The sequence below is a fragment of the Cheilinus undulatus genome, linkage group 20 (genome assembly GCF_018320785.1).
Source record: "Cheilinus undulatus linkage group 20, ASM1832078v1, whole genome shotgun sequence".
Lineage (NCBI taxonomy): Eukaryota > Metazoa > Chordata > Actinopteri > Labriformes > Labridae > Cheilinus > Cheilinus undulatus.
In genome coordinates, this window is record NC_054884.1 from 38,447,757 (window position 1) to 38,465,435 (window position 17,679).

General features: G+C 38.1%; 1 protein-coding gene across 2 annotated transcripts; it reads left to right on the forward strand.

The window, feature by feature from the left end:
• Positions 1 to 799: 799 nt before the first annotated feature.
• Positions 800 to 15,379, forward strand: LOC121528639 (gastrula zinc finger protein XlCGF57.1-like). 2 transcript variants are annotated; one of them, XM_041816161.1, is made up of 4 exons: positions 800 to 1,033; positions 10,972 to 11,160; positions 11,593 to 11,931; positions 15,181 to 15,379. In XM_041816161.1, the coding sequence occupies exons 1-4, from the start codon at positions 862 to 864 to the stop codon at positions 15,264 to 15,266; spliced, it is 786 nt and encodes a 261-aa protein (XP_041672095.1). In that variant the 5' UTR covers positions 800 to 861; the 3' UTR covers positions 15,267 to 15,379. The 2 variants fall into 2 exon arrangements, with proteins under 2 accessions (XP_041672095.1, XP_041672094.1); XM_041816160.1 differs by lacking the exon at positions 15,181 to 15,379 and having other exon boundaries at positions 11,593 to 13,930.
• The last annotated feature ends 2,300 nt before the right edge of the window (positions 15,380 to 17,679 follow it).

The window sequence follows — 17,679 nt, forward strand, 5'->3', positions numbered from 1 at the left end:
AAGAGTCGTTATTGCCCTGTCTGAATAGTGTATAAAACTGACTCAAAGTTCTGAGATACCAGAGGAGGCTGCAATGTAAAATGTGATTTTTCTATAATGTTCGCTAATAACAGAATATGACCAAGTGGTTTAGGACCATTGTGTAATTGAAGCCAAACAACTGGACAGTTCATGTTGTTGACAGAAAGCCAGAACCTCCTTGGTCTTACTCTTTGTTTTTTTATTACTCAGTAACTGATGCTTCCTAAAATGTAATGAAACTTCCTCCACAATATACTAATGTAAAAGAGATTTTTTTTTTATTTTAAAATCTGAAAAAGGACTGGGTGTTAAAAAAAAAAAAATGTAAAGCAAGTGTATCCAAACTATGACCCAGGGGCCAAATGTGGCTAACAGACCATTTTTGATTGGCCCGCAAAATGAAATACGGCCTACATGAGATGATGAAGCTTGTGCTCAACTGTATTGTACTTTTTAATTTCAACAGCCCTGGTGGCCATTTACAATACATTTATAGCCATTCTAAAAAATGAGCATAAAATTTCTGCCCAAAAATCATTCAAATGTGATGCCATTGCTAAAACTGGCAGGTTAAATGAAGCCGAACTGGTACTCGAATGAAGAGCCGTTTAGGAGCCGAAAGAGTCGTCTCTTTTTACTGATCTGCGCCAAAAGATCCAGCACACTGAAAGAGCTGCAATTCCCATCACGACCGTGGGGGGCAGCAGTGCGCCTTGGTTGCTAGTCTGCCGGAAATTCGAAAGAAGAAGAAGTGGAAGCATGGGAAGCCCCACTGTAAACCGCCATTATCCAAGATAAGAAGAATCACTGAAGAGCTTTACAGCTGAGTAAAGAACAAGAATGTTTTCTTTGGATCGGTTTAGCGATGTCGTCAACGAGCGGCCAACTGCTGCAGCTGAGGAAATATGTGACGATGCTACAAGAGCTGCCGCCAAGAACGAGGCAGAGATGGACCGTCAGCGCAGAATGATGGATATCGTTTGGAAACCTCACATCCTCTTACACAGGATAGGTGAGGAAATACGATTTTAGCTTTGTATTTGTGATCAGAGATGTTGTTAACAAGACGAAATGTGGGTCTCATGAGTTAAATAAACAATAACTGATATTTCTAGATTGAGTCGTAACGGGCTATGGTTAGATTATAGCTACATTCCGCCAAGCCAGCCTCCACAGCTTTTTCTGGTGCACATGTCGAAACATTACAGTAAAAGACGTGAAACAGCTGAAATAAAAACAAACAAACAGAAAATGCATAAATAAAAAAACATAAATGAAAATATAGAAGACTAGATACTAGTGATGTCCCGATTACAGATTTTCTTGGTGCGATTATCGTCAGAGAAATAATTGCGATTTTACGATTATCACGATTATTTTTGCATTAATTAATTTCACACTACCATGAATAAGTAAAATCTCATGAACACTCTTTATAAGTCTAGAATTTTAATTTATTTCCATCCTAGGATGCACTCATAAAAAAATAATATATCAACAAAGTAAAGAAACCAAAAATGACAAGAAAAATGATAATAATCCCATTTGGATGGACCACTTTAGTGGTCTTAGCTGAGTAGTGTTTGAGTTAAAAAGCTATAATTCAGTCAGTCACATCTATTTTATATCCCTGAAATTTAAACACATTCTTTATATTCACAACTGTATTTATTACAGTTTCCCGTCAAAAGCTAAATTTTCCCATTTTTATATGGCATTTGAACACATTTAATTTAATTATTTATTTGATTAGGACAGTGCACATCAATCAACATTTTTGCAAAACATGATAATGTAAATATGCCAGAATTAGCACAATAGCTAAATTTCATCCGTTGTCCTAAGGCAGGTAATTAAAGAAAGAGCACAAAAAAGATTAAAATAGCATGATTCACAAGACAGCACACAAATAACACACAGTTTTAACAAACAAGGTGGACGCAATTTATACACAACAAATAGCTCACAAAAAGAAAGCTATCTAAAGAAAGAGGCATAAAAGCTCTCAGCAGCAAGCAGTGGAAGAGGAGACATACATTATGAATTACATGATTGGTTTGTTTTCAGCCAATGTTTAAGTTTCCTTTTAAATGTTAAATAGTTTTCACTGTCTCTGATATGTGCTGGTAATCTGTTCCATGAATGTGCGCCTCTAATAGACGCCACCTTCTGGCTAAACTCTGTTCCACGCCTCAGTATATTGCAGTCTCCTCTAGTTTGTGCTCTGGTATTCATTCTGCTGTCCTTTTTCTGAATAAAATCATTTAATGGTGGGGGAGCAAACCCATTTAAAACTTTAAAAATAAGAAAAAAATCAGAATATGTTTGGTAAGAGTCAAAGTTTAAAATATTATACTTACTAATGATATTACAGTAATGGAAATGAAACAGTTTTCTGTCGAGAATTTTGACTGTCTTCAAGGGCTGCAGTAATAGATTCTTTTTGTAGTCAAGTACTCTATCTATTCTTCTGACAATTAATCGAGTACTCCAATAAGAAATATTGCATTTTTTAATCAGTCACTTTGGCTTTTTTCAAGAGAAGTAGTCCTAGACAAATAAGAAAGATGCTGGGTCCCTTAAATGAACTACTTCTATATTAAAAATTGGTATTATTCTTTAAAGAAAATATATTTTACAAAGTGCAATGAAGTTCTGATGACAGTTTAAATTTCTTAAAGTTACAAGGAAAGGAAGTTAAATAATGCCATTAGATTATGCCATTTTTGGGGTTTTAAGGATCCTCTCCCAGGAAATTTTTGGGCCAAGACTTTATATCTTCTATTGTAGTTTATTTTTATTTTCCAATTTGTCATTAAAGTAAAGGGACACAATCATTTTAACATCCTCTACTTTATACATGCGTGTAATATTTCACATTATAGCAACAGTAAAGCTCCATCATTCACACAGCAGTCTGATGATGTCTGAAAGGTGAACATCTAGATTACAGGAATATGGTCTATTTTTCAAAGCGTGTTCACTTTTCATTTTTGCTAATTTTTGTTTGTAAAAATTAGCAAAAAAAACCCCCATAAAAATATGACCTTTTAAGACCATCCACTGACATCAAGAACACATTTTAAGGGATAAAGCTACTTCTGTGACCTGTTGAATTCTGACTATATGATGATGAACTTTGACCTATTTAGCCTCGGTCAATGTCTGTGGCAATAGCGTGTTTCTATTTAGTTGGTGTCAATTTATTATCAATATAAGGCTTATAAAATTATTTGGGATGCTGACACTTTTTGAAAAATACGCTGCAATCAAGACATCAGTGTGCTGAGTTTGAAATAATTTATAATTAAATGTATGACGTGCATTCGCGGAAGAAAGATAGAGATAGAGGGAGAGAGAGAGAGAGAGGGAGAAAGAGAGAGGGGGAAAGCCCCAAAACAGGACTTGAATCGTGACGCTTGACGGTGATCTGTGTTCCGTTGGGCCAATAAACCAGAAGTTTATGAAATTCCCTTAAATCTGCAGACACAAACTAAGCGCTGTCTCACTCTAGCGAGTCATGCAGGCAAGATCAACTCGGAGATCTGCACCTGTGTGAAACACAGCTCGCCGTGCAACAAATGGCACGATGTCCAGGCTACAGTACGGGCGTATATGGATACATGACTTATTTAAGTGAAGCCTCGAGGCAGATAATTTGCCTCGAGGAATTTTTTGATTCGAATCACCCGAATAATTCGAGGAATTGTTTCAGCCCTACTGTCTTCTTGAAGAGAGATATGATGGGTTTTATTGTACTTGCTGTTGTATGTGACCAGGTTGTATTGCAGTACTTTATATAAGAGAAAATCATTGCGTGCATATAAGCTTTAGCTGACTGTGTAGTGAGAAAAGGTCTTATATGACGAAAATTTGCCAGATTGAACTTTATGACATTTGAGATTTTCTTAACATGGTCTTTAAAAGTCAAATTTGAGTCAAGAATTACACTAAGGTATTTACATTTTTCCACCACATCAAGTCTCTCCATTGACTAGAACACATGGTTGCTGGCCCCCTACTGGCTGGCGGGAGAAGAACATGCACACAGTCTTTTTGTGTTAAGGTGTAAACAGGAATTCTGGAGCCAATCAGACACTGGTATCATAGCTGCAGATAAAATGGCTGCAGCTTCTTGCTTTGTTTTTGCATGCGCATATAATACAGCGTCATCAGCATATAATTGTACCTTTACATTTGAACAAACATTTGGCAGATCATTAACATAAAGATCAGCCCCAAGATGGAGCCTTGTGGAACTCCAGCTGAACAACTGAGGTATGATGAACTTGACTCTCCAATATGTACAGCTTGGTTTCTGTTTGATAAATATGACTTCATCCAGTAGAGGGCAGTGCTTGAAAAGTTAAAATGACATCATAACATATAGACTACAGTTGTCTAATTTACTGAGGTTACATCACATTTTCCGTCTTCAGCTCGTAAAGTTTGCTAATTAACTTCAGTTCTGCTGACTCCACTGCAGACTTCTACACTGGATGGATATTGTTAACAAACAGGACTAGCTCAAAGTTTTGGAGCATTTATCAGCATTTATCTGAGCAGATGAAGAAGAAAACTGCCCTGAAGCAGCCTAAGTGAGGGATATGAGCCTGTTAAGCCTGATTTATGCTTCTGCGTCACGTCGACGGCGTAGCCATGCATAGCCCTCTGTGTCGACGCGCACCCCTATGCCATAGCCTGACACGCACCTCCAAAAATCCTAACTACGCGTCACGGCGACGCGGACCGCAAGGGCTGTGATTGGTTCACTCAAAACGTCATTTCCAGCAGTTGTTTTTTCTGGTCTGTCTTCCTGTTATTAGCGCCACCAAAGTTTGCTCATTTATCGTGGATTTCAACCATGGAAATATAACAAAGAGATGGGTGAATGATGATTCAGATCAGCGCCTGTTTCTTTATTCTCTTGCTTGCTCACCCCACCCGACCCTCCTCTCTCTCTCACTCTCTCTCTCTGAAACCTCACTTTAACACCGTAGTGTCCATGATATCAGTCATGGAAATATAACAGATAAAGGCATACGTTTGTAGCCTACTCACAGGTCATAACAGAGACAGAATTAAAAAGTTGTTCTCCATCTCTCCAACTTGTCTCAGTGCTGTGATGAGCGTGTGCTGTATGAAGCTTTCTGTCAGGATGGATCCAGCGGGATTTTAAAGGAGTGACGGACAACAAAAAGTCCAGCGCAACCTCTGGCTTGTGCTTATGTGCAAACAACATGTAATACCAACTACTGGTTGTAATCACACCCCCAAGTATCCACTCTTTCATTAAAAACAGACGTCCAGTTCAGCTGAGAGCAACCAGCGACACAGCCACTCGGATGTGACCCCTCCGAAACCACACACACACAGCCACACACTCCTGTCATCATGGTGGTGAATTACAGAGCGACGCGTTCCCTCAACGCAGAACTTCGAATGGTCAGCGACGGCGTCCGTGAGACTCGATAGCAGTATCGATAAGCTGAAATGTCACTGATTTCGGGTATTTCAAAAACACAGAACAGGGTCCTTATGGACCTGGGTTTTGATCCCCATCCCTAACATTGACATGACTTAACCAAGTTACTATTTACCTTTACTTTGGTGTACAATGTTGGGTGGTTATCCTGCAGGTGCTGAAGTATTGCCTGATTTCACGGCAACTTTTTTGTGGCATGTTTTACATTTAGGCTGGCCGGCTTCCACAATGACACCCTGGTCATTTTTTTTGTATCCAAAAAAATCCCACACAGCTGACATCAACCTTTCATTCAGGGAACAGCTCTTCCTCTTCCATGCTGTAGTTTGTTTAGGACTGTGACACGCCTCTGCCTGCAACTGCACAGAGCAACAGGAGGCAATGACACGTGGATGTTGTGTAACTTTGTTTTCATTCTGGGTGAGTTGCGCTGTCGTACCAATATAGTTCCCGGCATAATCTTTTCTGGAAATTGTCGGTATTTAGGAAACCTTACAATTAACTAATCGTAAAGTTTAATACCGCAATTAATCGTGAAAATGGGTAATCAGGCCATCCCTAGTGTCAATGGGTATCAGATAGATCAAATTAATTCCCCCTCTATGCAGCAGAGTAATCAAAAGTTATTTTGTTCAGGAACACTTATCCATAGTGTTGCATTACCTCAGTGAACTCTGCTATTGCTTCACAGTTTTGAAACTCTGAATAGCCAAGATCCCTCAGGGTGCGGAGGGCTACTGCAACAGGGCGGCTCAAAATCTGTGCAGCCAAGGACACCTTCATCTTCTGGTTGTCAAAATGTAGGCTATGTGTTTGTCGGTCAGTCTTTTGTCTGCATGAAGTCCTTCTTATTTCTGTAAGCTGTTCAACTGACCAGTGTGGCTCCACTCAATCTGACCCAAAGTGCTCTTGATTGGACTGTATGCCTGCAGAAACAGTCAGAATCTTTAATTGGCAGTACTTAATTACACAAAGATGGTAAAATATAAACCATCACATTACATGCAACATATTGTGTGCCAGCTTCAACATGTGGTAAGCATCCATCATCACAGACACAAAATTTCTTTAAAAATACCTAAAACTGTCTAAAAAAAATTCCAAGAAATTCAAATCAATCTCCAAAAAATTACAAATAAATTGATCAAATTTTCAAAAAGATACATTAAATTTTCAAAGCAAATTTCCCCTCAAAATTCAAATCAAATTCCCAAAAATGTCAAAATTCATTTCTCAAATTTTTGCAAAAATACCTAAAAATTTCTAGCAAAAATCTCCCCAAAATTGAAATCAATCAAAACAAAAATGACTTATTGCGGTTATTTTGTCATGTATTGCAAATTTAAAATAAATTGTAATGAAGAGAGTGATGATTTTATGGACTTCTTAGTTTGAAGACAAATGTACAAAAACAAGGAAAGTAGGAACTTTTGTCAATTATTCTAGAAAATATTGACACTTGAATTTTTGCATTATGTGCCAGCCTCTTATGGAGTTCCTCCAAAGCATGTACAAGGAGCTATTTCTGAGTTTCTGGTGAAAGCAAATTTGTAAAATAATGACCAGTTGGAGCTTTCCATTGTCCTTGTAAGCCAACGACCATGAACACTGGAGCCTCAGTGGCTATATCAGTTTCATTATTTCCAGCACCCTTATCCACATATCAAGACATTGCTTTGGTGTGTGCATTGTACTGAGTATGTTTCTTAATTGGCATGGGATCTAGCATCAGAGAGACACGGCCATACTTGGCAGGGTCTGTGCTCCAACATGTCCAGCATCATTGTGTTGAGACCAGGCTTGTTGTCCAAAGAAAAGAGCCACCCTTAAAAATGGTAAAATTTATAACCAATTGCTTACAAGTACTTGTTTCATTTCAGCTGTTAAAAAAACTGCCCCCCCCCAACAGCAAATGAGCAGGCTCACAACATGGCAGAATTATACACACGAGTTTGTAGATTTGCTTCAATTTTTACTGTTTATTCCAGGGCATAGTACGCAGGGCTTTGGTGATTCATGTATTTTTTTGTAAAGTCAATAAAACAACATTACGATTGCCTTTGGAGTGAGCGTGGGTGTGGGAGAGGAAGATGTAGTGTGTCTCTGAGGAAGCTGTACGCTTTAGGACCATGGAGATGTAGGGTGATGGCAAACTCTCACTGCTCCACTGAATACTCATTTTGCTTACTCTTTTTAAAGAGGCCTAAAGGGAGATCTGAAATTCAATTCACACAAATGAGCAAGTACCCTTAAGCACTAAAAACGTAGTCTGACATAAGGCAAAAAGTAAAACAATATTTTCATTTTGCCCGAGTATATTTCCACAAAGCTCCTCAGTCAGTAGGTTCTTCTCTCTCAGAACCTTCAGTAGAGCCTTTAGAGTGGTCTTTGCCCTTGGTTCTCGCACCTGCACATTTCTCTTCTTCTTCTCCAGGCTCAACACTCTGGTTGCAGCCTCACTGAACCTGGCCTTTAGAGCAGAGGGAGAACTGGGCAACAAATAGTTGTGGTCCTAGTAGAAAAAGGGACGAAAAATGTGTGGTTGGCCTAGAGGTGGGCGGTACACTGGTATTATTACCGTCACCGGTAAAAATTTTGCCATTGAATGGATTTCTGCAACACTGTCATCACCAGTTTAAATGCCTATGTTGTGATGTGATGCACGCACCAGGCATATGCGCTCCCACAGTTGGCAGAGAGAGTGATTTATGATACACGGCTCAGGCTGAGTCTACTCAATAGCACATTTAGCTCTAGCATTATGTGTAGCCAGGTCATTAACCAAATGTCAAGGACTCTTGCCGCTGTAACTAGGCACAGTTTGCAGGCAAAAACACATGTTTTTTCCTCTGAAAGTTTGACGGCTGTACTGCAACAAAGCCAGCTGCCGTCTCTGTTAGCCTGCCTGCTTTAACACAAGCTGCTGGTCTCAGAGCCCAGCGCCGCAGCTCTTCCTCTTACAACGGCATAGACAACCGTTTAAAAGTCTATTTTAACTTATGACTTTCTTTTCTAAGTCCACAGTGAGTCAAAGATCCAGGCTGCAATTTTAAACGAGGTCAGAAAGGCTACTTTAAACTAGCTGTATTCTCCGGTAAGCTAACCTAACTCAATGCTGAACACAATACTTCCGTCAAGCTCTTCAAAATAAAAGTCCGTGGCTGTTATTTTTCTGAAACGCTTTCCTTGTGAACGCCTTCACTAGGAAACATGTTCAAGTCATTAGCAGCTTAACACACCTCATCTGGTTAGAGATGAAATGTGAAACTTGGAGTGAAGTTAGAAGTAAACATAGAGAGACTGAAAAAAATAAAACATGTTTTCTGTGTTCCTATACTTAGAGATAAACTGAGTATGCCATCAAAGGCTTGTATTAAGGGGAGAAGGGGGTTGATAACACTTGAATTTGGATTAAAGAGCATTATCTCTTTTTAATTTTGTAATACTGTGATATAATACTGTTATAGTCAAAGGCATGAAAAATACCGTGATATGATTTTTAGGCCATATTGCCCAGGCCTAGGTTGGCCACTAATTTTATAGTCATTCATAGATCCCACTGCCAGCACCATGCATATTGAGACCAAGCCCATAATCCTCTCACCTTTATGGGACTTATCAAGTACAAATACTCACAAGGTCAACATTAGGCTGAGGTTCCTTTTTGGTGGCATACTGAGAGGTGTGTAATGGTAGGCTTTCCTTAGCTTACCTTGAGGTTGTTGTGATCCTTGTTGCTTCAGGCTAGAAAAAAAAAAAAAAAAAAAAAAAAAAAAAAATATATATATATATATATATATATATATATATATATATATATATATATATCTTTATTAGTTGGTTCTGAATAATTCATATAAAAATCAAAAAGTATGACAAAACAACTTTCAAATACTTAGACATACACATAATTGAAATAAAATGAACATATAATGCTAATAGCATGAAAGCAGTGATACAAACACAAGTAGGGTGAAAAAAAAGTGCATTTGGTCACAGTGGGTCATCTTTGAAGTAACAGAAAAAGCGTAAATTGTCACAAAAATAATGAAACTCAATAAAAACTGAGTTGCTGCATCCTTGTAAATGATTCACCTGCTCTTCCAAGATGAGTTGGTTAGTTAAACGCTGATGGAACGATACCAGGTCAGCAAACCTGCCCGGTCCTGTCAAACTCATCAGGTTTAAAATGTTGACTGCAGAGCACAGACTCATCATTAGCAGCAAAACCCTCTCTCCTCAGAGCTAGTTCCCACTTTCTCCTTAACTCATAGTCTCTGGGAAACCAGAGAAGAAAAGTAGACAGAGAAGTTAATAAGTCTAATAAGTGTACACAACAACATATTTAAAAAGAAATCATGCTAATAAATTAAGGACAAAGAAACAACTTAGCCAATATACTGGAGACCAAAGGTGTTTGATTTGATAAGTATAACCTTGTTTACTAACATTTTAATGATTTGAGAGCAGTCCTTAAGAATTGCTTGTAAACCCAGTATTGATCAATACAGCGAGTGATCCATGAAAAAATTCCTAGCATGTAATATTTCAATGACACAGGCGAAAACTGCATGTAAAGTGCCTGGGTCCAACAGCATCGCTGTATGCTATGACCTGAGAATATTTAATATCATTTGCTAGATCATGCGCAATGTCAGTCACGTGGAGGATAATGGAAGTTTGTCATAAAATCGGTTTGGAGGAAGAACGAGGGTAATCTGGATTGAATTAGGCTTGGTAGTAGTGGTAGTAGTAATAGTAATGCGATTACTACTAGTAGTAGTGGTAATACACCAACTACTACTGCTGATACTGGCATTGCTACTACAACCGGTAATACTGGTAATTACAAATGCTGATAATATTTCTGCAACTTTAATGGCTATTTATACTACTACTGCTGCTTGTACTTTTAGTGGTACTACTGCTGCTTGTAAAACTATACTACAGCTGCTATTAATCGTCTGATATTTGGCTGTCAATCTGCTAGCTCCCATTAGTGTTTTGCTAGACGCAAAGTAGTTACTGAACATCTCATAGACTGGAAGCTCTCAACAAGATTTAATAATGAAAAAAGAGACAAAAACTATTCTTACCTATGAAAGGTCATCTATGGCTGTAAGTCAATAATGGCAGGAGGTCTATTGTACCTCACAGAAGAATGACTCAGTTTTCAAGCCTTTTGTTTGTTCCAAGATAACTGATCTAATGAAAAACCCAGGTTCTCATACCAAAATCTTGACCTAATATAAGGTTACAGTGATGCTCGATAGAACAAAAAGCAACATGTGTACTCACATGTAAACTTTTTCCTGTTTTCATGATCATTCTTTAAAATAACAGAATGTGTCATTGATATCATGTGGTATTGAATAGGTATGAAACATTTTGGCTGAACAAACAGTTGTATACTGGCACTAATGACATGCCCCCCCCCCAACTTTGTTTTGTTTTTGTATCTCCAGATGTCCCACAGCAACATGTGTGTAAGGAGGAGGAGGTTGAACAGCAGCTCTGTCACCAGGAGAGGAAGTCCAGTCTGGACCAGGAGGAGCCAGAGCCTTCACAGATGAAAGAGGAGCAGGAGGAAGAGCAACTCAAACAGGAGGAGACTGACACGTCAGCTTTGAATCAGCCCATTCTTACTCACACAGGTACGGATCCATACACCTGTGGTACCTGTGGAAGATCATTTACAAAAAAAATTTCATTTGGATATGCAATTAAAAATCCATACTTTTTCATTACTAGCGTTAGGTCATGTTACAGTTAAAGTGAACTGTAATGTTACCAGATTACTGCCATTAAAAGCATTCCTGCATTACATACTGAGAAAAGTAACGTGAATCCCAGTTCAGACCAAAGATTCATGACACAAGCAGCCAGAACAGCTCCACTCAGACCAGCTGACGGTGTTATCAGTTTCAGCTTGTCTCATGGTAAATCTTTGGTCTGATCTGGGCTTTTTATACACAGTATGGGAGATTGTAAAGACCCTTTGGCTCCAACAATCAGTTGCATGATACATATGGGCACTGTTTTTCCTGTACCTTCACTTTGTTTTGTTGCTGTTATTGTATCTCCAGACATCCCACAGCAACATGTGTGTAAGGAGGAGGAGAATGAGCAGCAGATCTGTCACCAGGAGAGGAAGTCCAGTCTGGACCAGGAGGAGCCAGAGCCTCCACAGATGAAAGAGGAGCAGGAGGGAGAGTGGATCAAAGAGGAGGAGACTGACACATTGATAATGACTCCTACTCAGGAGGAAAGTGAGCACAGACAAGCAGATGGACAACATGAACACCAGCTCCTTTCTCACAACTCTCATGTTGCTGGGAATCAAGATCCCAAAGAGAACAAGCAGAAAGACTCAGAAATAACTGTAAAATCAAAAGCCAGACAAAAGAGAGACAGAAAACACACAGGTGAGAGGCTGTATTCATGTGAGGTATGTGGGAAAGGGTTTAAATATAAACACAGTTTGAAAGTCCACATGACAAAATACACAGGTGAGAAGCCTTACTCCTGCAGCACCTGTGGAAAAAGATTCTGCCAGAAATTAATTTTGAATCAGCACATTCTTAGTCACACAGGTACAACGCCATACACCTGTGGTACCTGTGGAAGATCATTCAACCAAAAACGATATTTATATAGCCACATAAAAATCCATACAACTGAAAAACCACATACCTGCACAATTTGCAACAAATCTTTCAGACTTAAAAGTCATTTGACAGCCCACATGAGAACACACACAGGTGAAAAGCCTTACTCCTGCAGCACCTGTGGAAAAAGATTCAGCCAGAAATTTAATTTGAATCAGCACATTCTTATTCACACAGGCCTAAAGCCGTACACCTGTGGCATCTGTGGGATATCATTTGCACAAAAGGGTTCCCTAGCAGTCCACAGTAGAAGACACACACCTGAGAAGCCTTACTCCTGCAGCACCTGTGGAAAAACATTCAGTTGGAAATCAAATTTGAATCAGCACACTTTTGCCCACACAGGTATAAAGCCATACACCTGTAGCACCTGTGAGAAATCATTCGCTCGGAAATCTACTTTAGCCCAGCACTTAAAAATCCATACAGGTGAAAAACCACATACCTGCACAGTGTGCAACAAATCTTTCAGATTTAAAGGTGATTTGACAGTCCACATGAGAACACACACAGTTGAGAAACCTTACTCCCACAGAACTTGTGGGAAAAGATTCTTTCAGAAATTAGACATGAATCACCACATTCTTACTATCACAGGTACAAAGCGGTACACCTGTGGTACCTGTGGAAGATCATTCACACTAAAATGTAATTTCCAAAAGCACTTAAAAATCCATACAGGTGAAAAACCACATACCTGCACAATGTGCAACAAATCTTTCAGACATAAAAGTCATTTGACAGTCCACATGAGAACACACACAGGTGAGAAGCCTTACTCCTGCAGCACCTGTGGAAGAAGATTCTGTACGAAATCACATTTGAATCTCCACATGAGAACACACACAGGTACAAAACCGTACACCTGTGGTACCTGTGGGAGATCATTCAGACATAAAAATTCTTTGGACAGACACTTACAGATCCATACAGACAATAAACTTCCTGATCATGTAGTAGGTCTCTCAGAATTCTCTTTCTTAGTCTTAGAGGAGCCAAACTTGACACTCCTGATTCAAGACAGATCACAAGAGACAGTTTCACAGCCCAACAGTGGTGCTCTCTGATTGGCCAAAGCTTCCTATCTCTGGACAAACAACAAAACCAGATGGGTCTTAAATAACTTGTGTTCTCTCTGAAGGGCTCAAACTGTATGGACTGGAAATCCCTTAAATACTGTAAACATAAGTTTGTTCAACAGGACATTTTCATATTCTTCTTAGGTAGAAGAATTGGAACACAATGATATGTTTCTGATGTTTGTAACCCTCAAATTAAAGAAGAACCCAAAGCCTTAGTCTTAGTCAGAGTCTTCCATGGACCAACAGTGCCATCTAATGCCTGATATCAGTCACCACACGTCTCCATGTGGCTGACCTCCTTTATGTCCTTATGTCCAAATGCTTTCAGTTACATTGTTCTTCATGTTTCACTGTGATGTGATATTCTAGAATTTTACAAGCATATGGTATTCCTACTTGCCTTATTTTGAATTATTAATTTGATGGGTTTGAGATGCAATATTTGATTTTTCTTATCCTCTCTTCTTGTTTTGCTGCTCGTGACTACATTTGATGCAAAAATGCTGTGTGTTGTTTGGATGAAAGTCTTTGCAGGAAACAGATTTTAGGGGTTGATACTTATGCATGGAGGTTGCCCCCACCCCCACCAAGAAAAAGGAAAAAAGACGAAAAACAAAATAAAATGACAAAAAATTGACGAACAAAGAATGGAAAAAAATGAAAAAATAATTGACAAAAAATATTTTTTAAAAATTGAAGAAAAAAATGACGACACTACAGTTAAAAATTGTAAAAAAAAAATTGAGATCATTTTGTCAGTTTTACAGCTGTGGCATGAATTTTTACAAGAATTTTTCTTTCTATTTAAATTTTTGAAATCCAACATGTTTTATTCTTACATGTCATTTATACCCTCTCAATGAATTTTGTGCCCTCTGGACATGCTTTGAGGCAAAAATGTACATGTACAAAACACTGCCATTAAATCACCATACATCAATATTTCTTTCTACTTTTTCCCTCCGCTAAGGAGGTTATGTGATCAGGTGGGTTAGTTAGTTAGTTAGTTTGTTAGCAACATAACTTAAAAAGTTGTGGATGGATTTTGATGAAATTTTCAGGAAATTAAATGGCATAAGGAAGAACTGATTAGATTTTGGGACTGATTAGGATCACCGTCTGCATCCAGGAAATTTTTAAAGGATTCTGTATTATTGGAAGATAGGGCTAATGGCAGAGTTCTGCACTGTTACCACTTTACACCAGGAGATGGCAGACATGAGTAACTTTAATCCCAGCAGCAGTTTTGGGTGTGTTTCCATTCAAAGTTTTGGAGTTTATAGAGTTTGAAAGATGCACGCCCAGTCGAGGAGATGAGTCGGAGTGCAACAGAGAGAAAGACAGCAAACTGTAGCGAGAATACTCACAATGCTGGGAGGAATAGAGGAATATTCACCCTCTGCCATGACTTCCAGTTGTCCGGTGAGACCATGGGTGCATCTGTTAGCACCCGTAGTGAAGCCAATTCTTTGCCTCACTGTGTTTCCACCCCGCCAGGAAGGGAGTAATTGGCGAATGCAGTGGTGGGGGGCACATGGAGATATTTAAAGGATTCTTCACTATTGGGAGATAGGGCTAATTGCTGAGGTCCGTGCTCTCTGAGTGCTTTTCTAGTTTAAAATAAATCTCTTTAACAACTTAAGACCTGGTCAAAACTACCATACATTCAATAATTTTCAAGATTTTAACCCTTTAAATGCCAGTTTGATTATTTGAAATATTTTATTTTTTACTACCAAAAAAAAAAAAACAACACAAAAAGTGAATTATTTTCCATAAAATGAATTGTGGAAAGATGGGGCTTTGGTGCTGATAAGAGTCTTGGATGGGTCAAAGATTAGCAACAAAATTGATTTGATTGCATTTGTATTTTTTTTATTTAGGGCCAGCTTTTAGTTATTTTTCTTCCCTTTTCTTCCCTTAGGACTTCTTCTCCCTGGACCATGTATTTCTTTTTCTGTGTTCCTTCCACATCCGAACCTTTATTGGGACTTTGTAAATCTTTGTTAACTTTATTTTGGATCCAGTTATTTTTATAGCGTTCACACTATTTGTTGCAGAGGGCTGAGTATTTTTAATGTCTTTTTACTGACTTCTCTGATTCAGATGAGCTACGTGATATAAATGCGTTGTAATCCTGTGATTTGTAATAAATCTACGAAATGTAAGTCATTTGTCCAGACAGTTTTATTTTGTTAAGCTGTCACTGAAACAAGAATTCATGACTTGAGGTATGAGATTGATTTATAATTAACTGCATAAGTTAATGATTAAGATTTTTTATTAATTCATAATTACATTTTTAAATTGGTTATTCCATTATCAATTTCCCAGAATAACCTGGGTGGTGCCCCCTATCACTATTATCATTAAGAGGTTTATTGAAATATTGATTTATGATATTTCATATCGTTGCATGGTGCTGACTTGATGGTTCATGAGAGAAGAACTGACACTGCTGAGAAGCTGTACTTTTGATATCTGAGATCTGCTAGAAGAGACTCTGACTCCTCTGCTTTTTCATGACTAGTGTTAGGTCATGTTACTTTTAAAATTACTTGTTTTGTTACCATATTACTGCCATCAAAAACATTCCTGTGTTACACACTAAGAAAAGTAACACTTGAAGCCCAGTTCAGACCAAAGAGTTTCATTAATTTTTGACACTCTTTATCCCCTTTTTACCCCTTTTGCCATTTCTGTAACATTTTGTGGCACTCTTAGCCCATTTTGATCATTTTTACAACTTTTAACCAATTTTTGCCACACTCTTTAAGCCCTTTCACTACTTTGCCAGGCTATTTTTTGCTATATTTTGCCACTTTTAACCCATTTTTAATACATGTTGCCCCTCTTTCCCCTTTTTCCCCAATTTTTGCAGTTCTTTAACCCATTCTTTTTCCTTTTTCCTGCATGTTTCCCCTTTGTGAAAAACAATATATATATATATTTTAAGTGTGACATATGTCTTAAAATAAAATTCAACAACTCATAAGCAATAAAATAAACAATGTTCATTATGTTCACCTGATGACCAACAGAAGGGAACAAAAAAAGACAGCAGGTGTATTTGTTCTTTGTGCTGGATCTGCCATTTTCTCTCTCTGAGTCCTTGATGAGCTTCCTGGTCACACAATCACATCATCCTCAATAAACTTTATTGACAGGGCGAACTTTACAGATAAAATGATAAATAGAATAATAACTTGACCAATAATGTGACAAACATTACCAAACCAGACATTTTATGACTGCATTTAAAAATTAAACAACCTGGCAATCATATACATTAAAGTTTGGTATTTTAACTTTTTATGTTGTCATGGCAACTGAAACAAACTCTGACAGCGTTAGCTACACCGTCGAGTAGTGATTGGTGGTTTGTGATCGAGCCAGATCTTTTACGTGAACAGTAAGAATCCGATACCGTTTGAGAGCCATTTATACCATTACAACTATTACCAGTTTTACTTTTATATAGACTGTGTGTGTCTGTGTGTTATTTGATTGATTAGGAGGGATGGTATTTTATCCTCTACAGCAGGGGTCATCAACTACATTTGCACAAGGGCCAGCTTTTTTGTAAAAGGGTGCTTTGGGGCCAAACTAGAAATAATGAAAAATCAACAAACACATACAAATAAACTAAAGGAATTTTTGAAATAGTCTAATTAACATATATTTGTACACATATTTTTTGTGTCAAATGTCTGCAAGTTGTATGCTCCAACAGTAAGCTCAGTCCTTATATCACAGCCAATCACAAGGGGGCCACAGAGAGAGTGTAGCTAAATAAACCTGTGGCTGTCATGTTGACTGTGCTGCGTAGTGATAAATGAAAAACCCAAGCACTCCAAACCACCTGAAGCTGAAAGTTTCCATTGAAAGTGGCCATTTTTATCAAGAACGAACAGATAAATACACATTTAACAAATATTATATCTGGTAATAATGGCGTACAGGTAGAAATCTGTCTTTGGAGTCATTTTAATAGCTGTGGGGAGTTTATAAAAGAAAAATTAAATGAAAATGTAAAAAAAAAAATCCCCAAATACAGCAACATTTGTCCTCTTGAATTTTTTTCTCTGCACATGTTTTGAACTTGATCATGAGCACTCAAAATATACTTAAGTAAAAGTAAAAGTAGTGAATTTAAAATATATTCAAATAAGTCAAGTACACATAAAAGCTACTCAATTACAGTAATTTGAGTAAATGTATTTAGTTACTTTCCACCACTGATCATATGTTAAAATATTGCTAAAACTGGCAGGTCAAATGAAGCCAAACTGGTCCTCAAATAAAGGGCAGTCTGGGAGCCGAAGGGGCAGACCCTTTTTACTGAACTGCGCCAAATGATCCGGACCACTGAAAAGAGCCGGAATCTCCCTCACTACTGCAGAGGGCAGCAGTGCGGCTTGGT

What these genes read in the sequence shown, in the direction of transcription:
- LOC121528639 (XM_041816160.1), top strand. Translation starts at nt 862, where the DNA reads ATGTTTTCTTTGGATCGGTTTAGCGATGTCGTCAACGAGCGGCCAACT. An exon ending in CATCCTCTTACACAGGATAG is followed by an intron (nt 1,034 to 10,971) that starts GTGAGGAAATAC and finishes TTGTATCTCCAG; the next exon opens with ATGTCCCACAGCAACATGTG. An exon ending in GCCCATTCTTACTCACACAG is followed by an intron (nt 11,161 to 11,592) that starts GTACGGATCCAT and finishes TTGTATCTCCAG; the next exon opens with ACATCCCACAGCAACATGTG.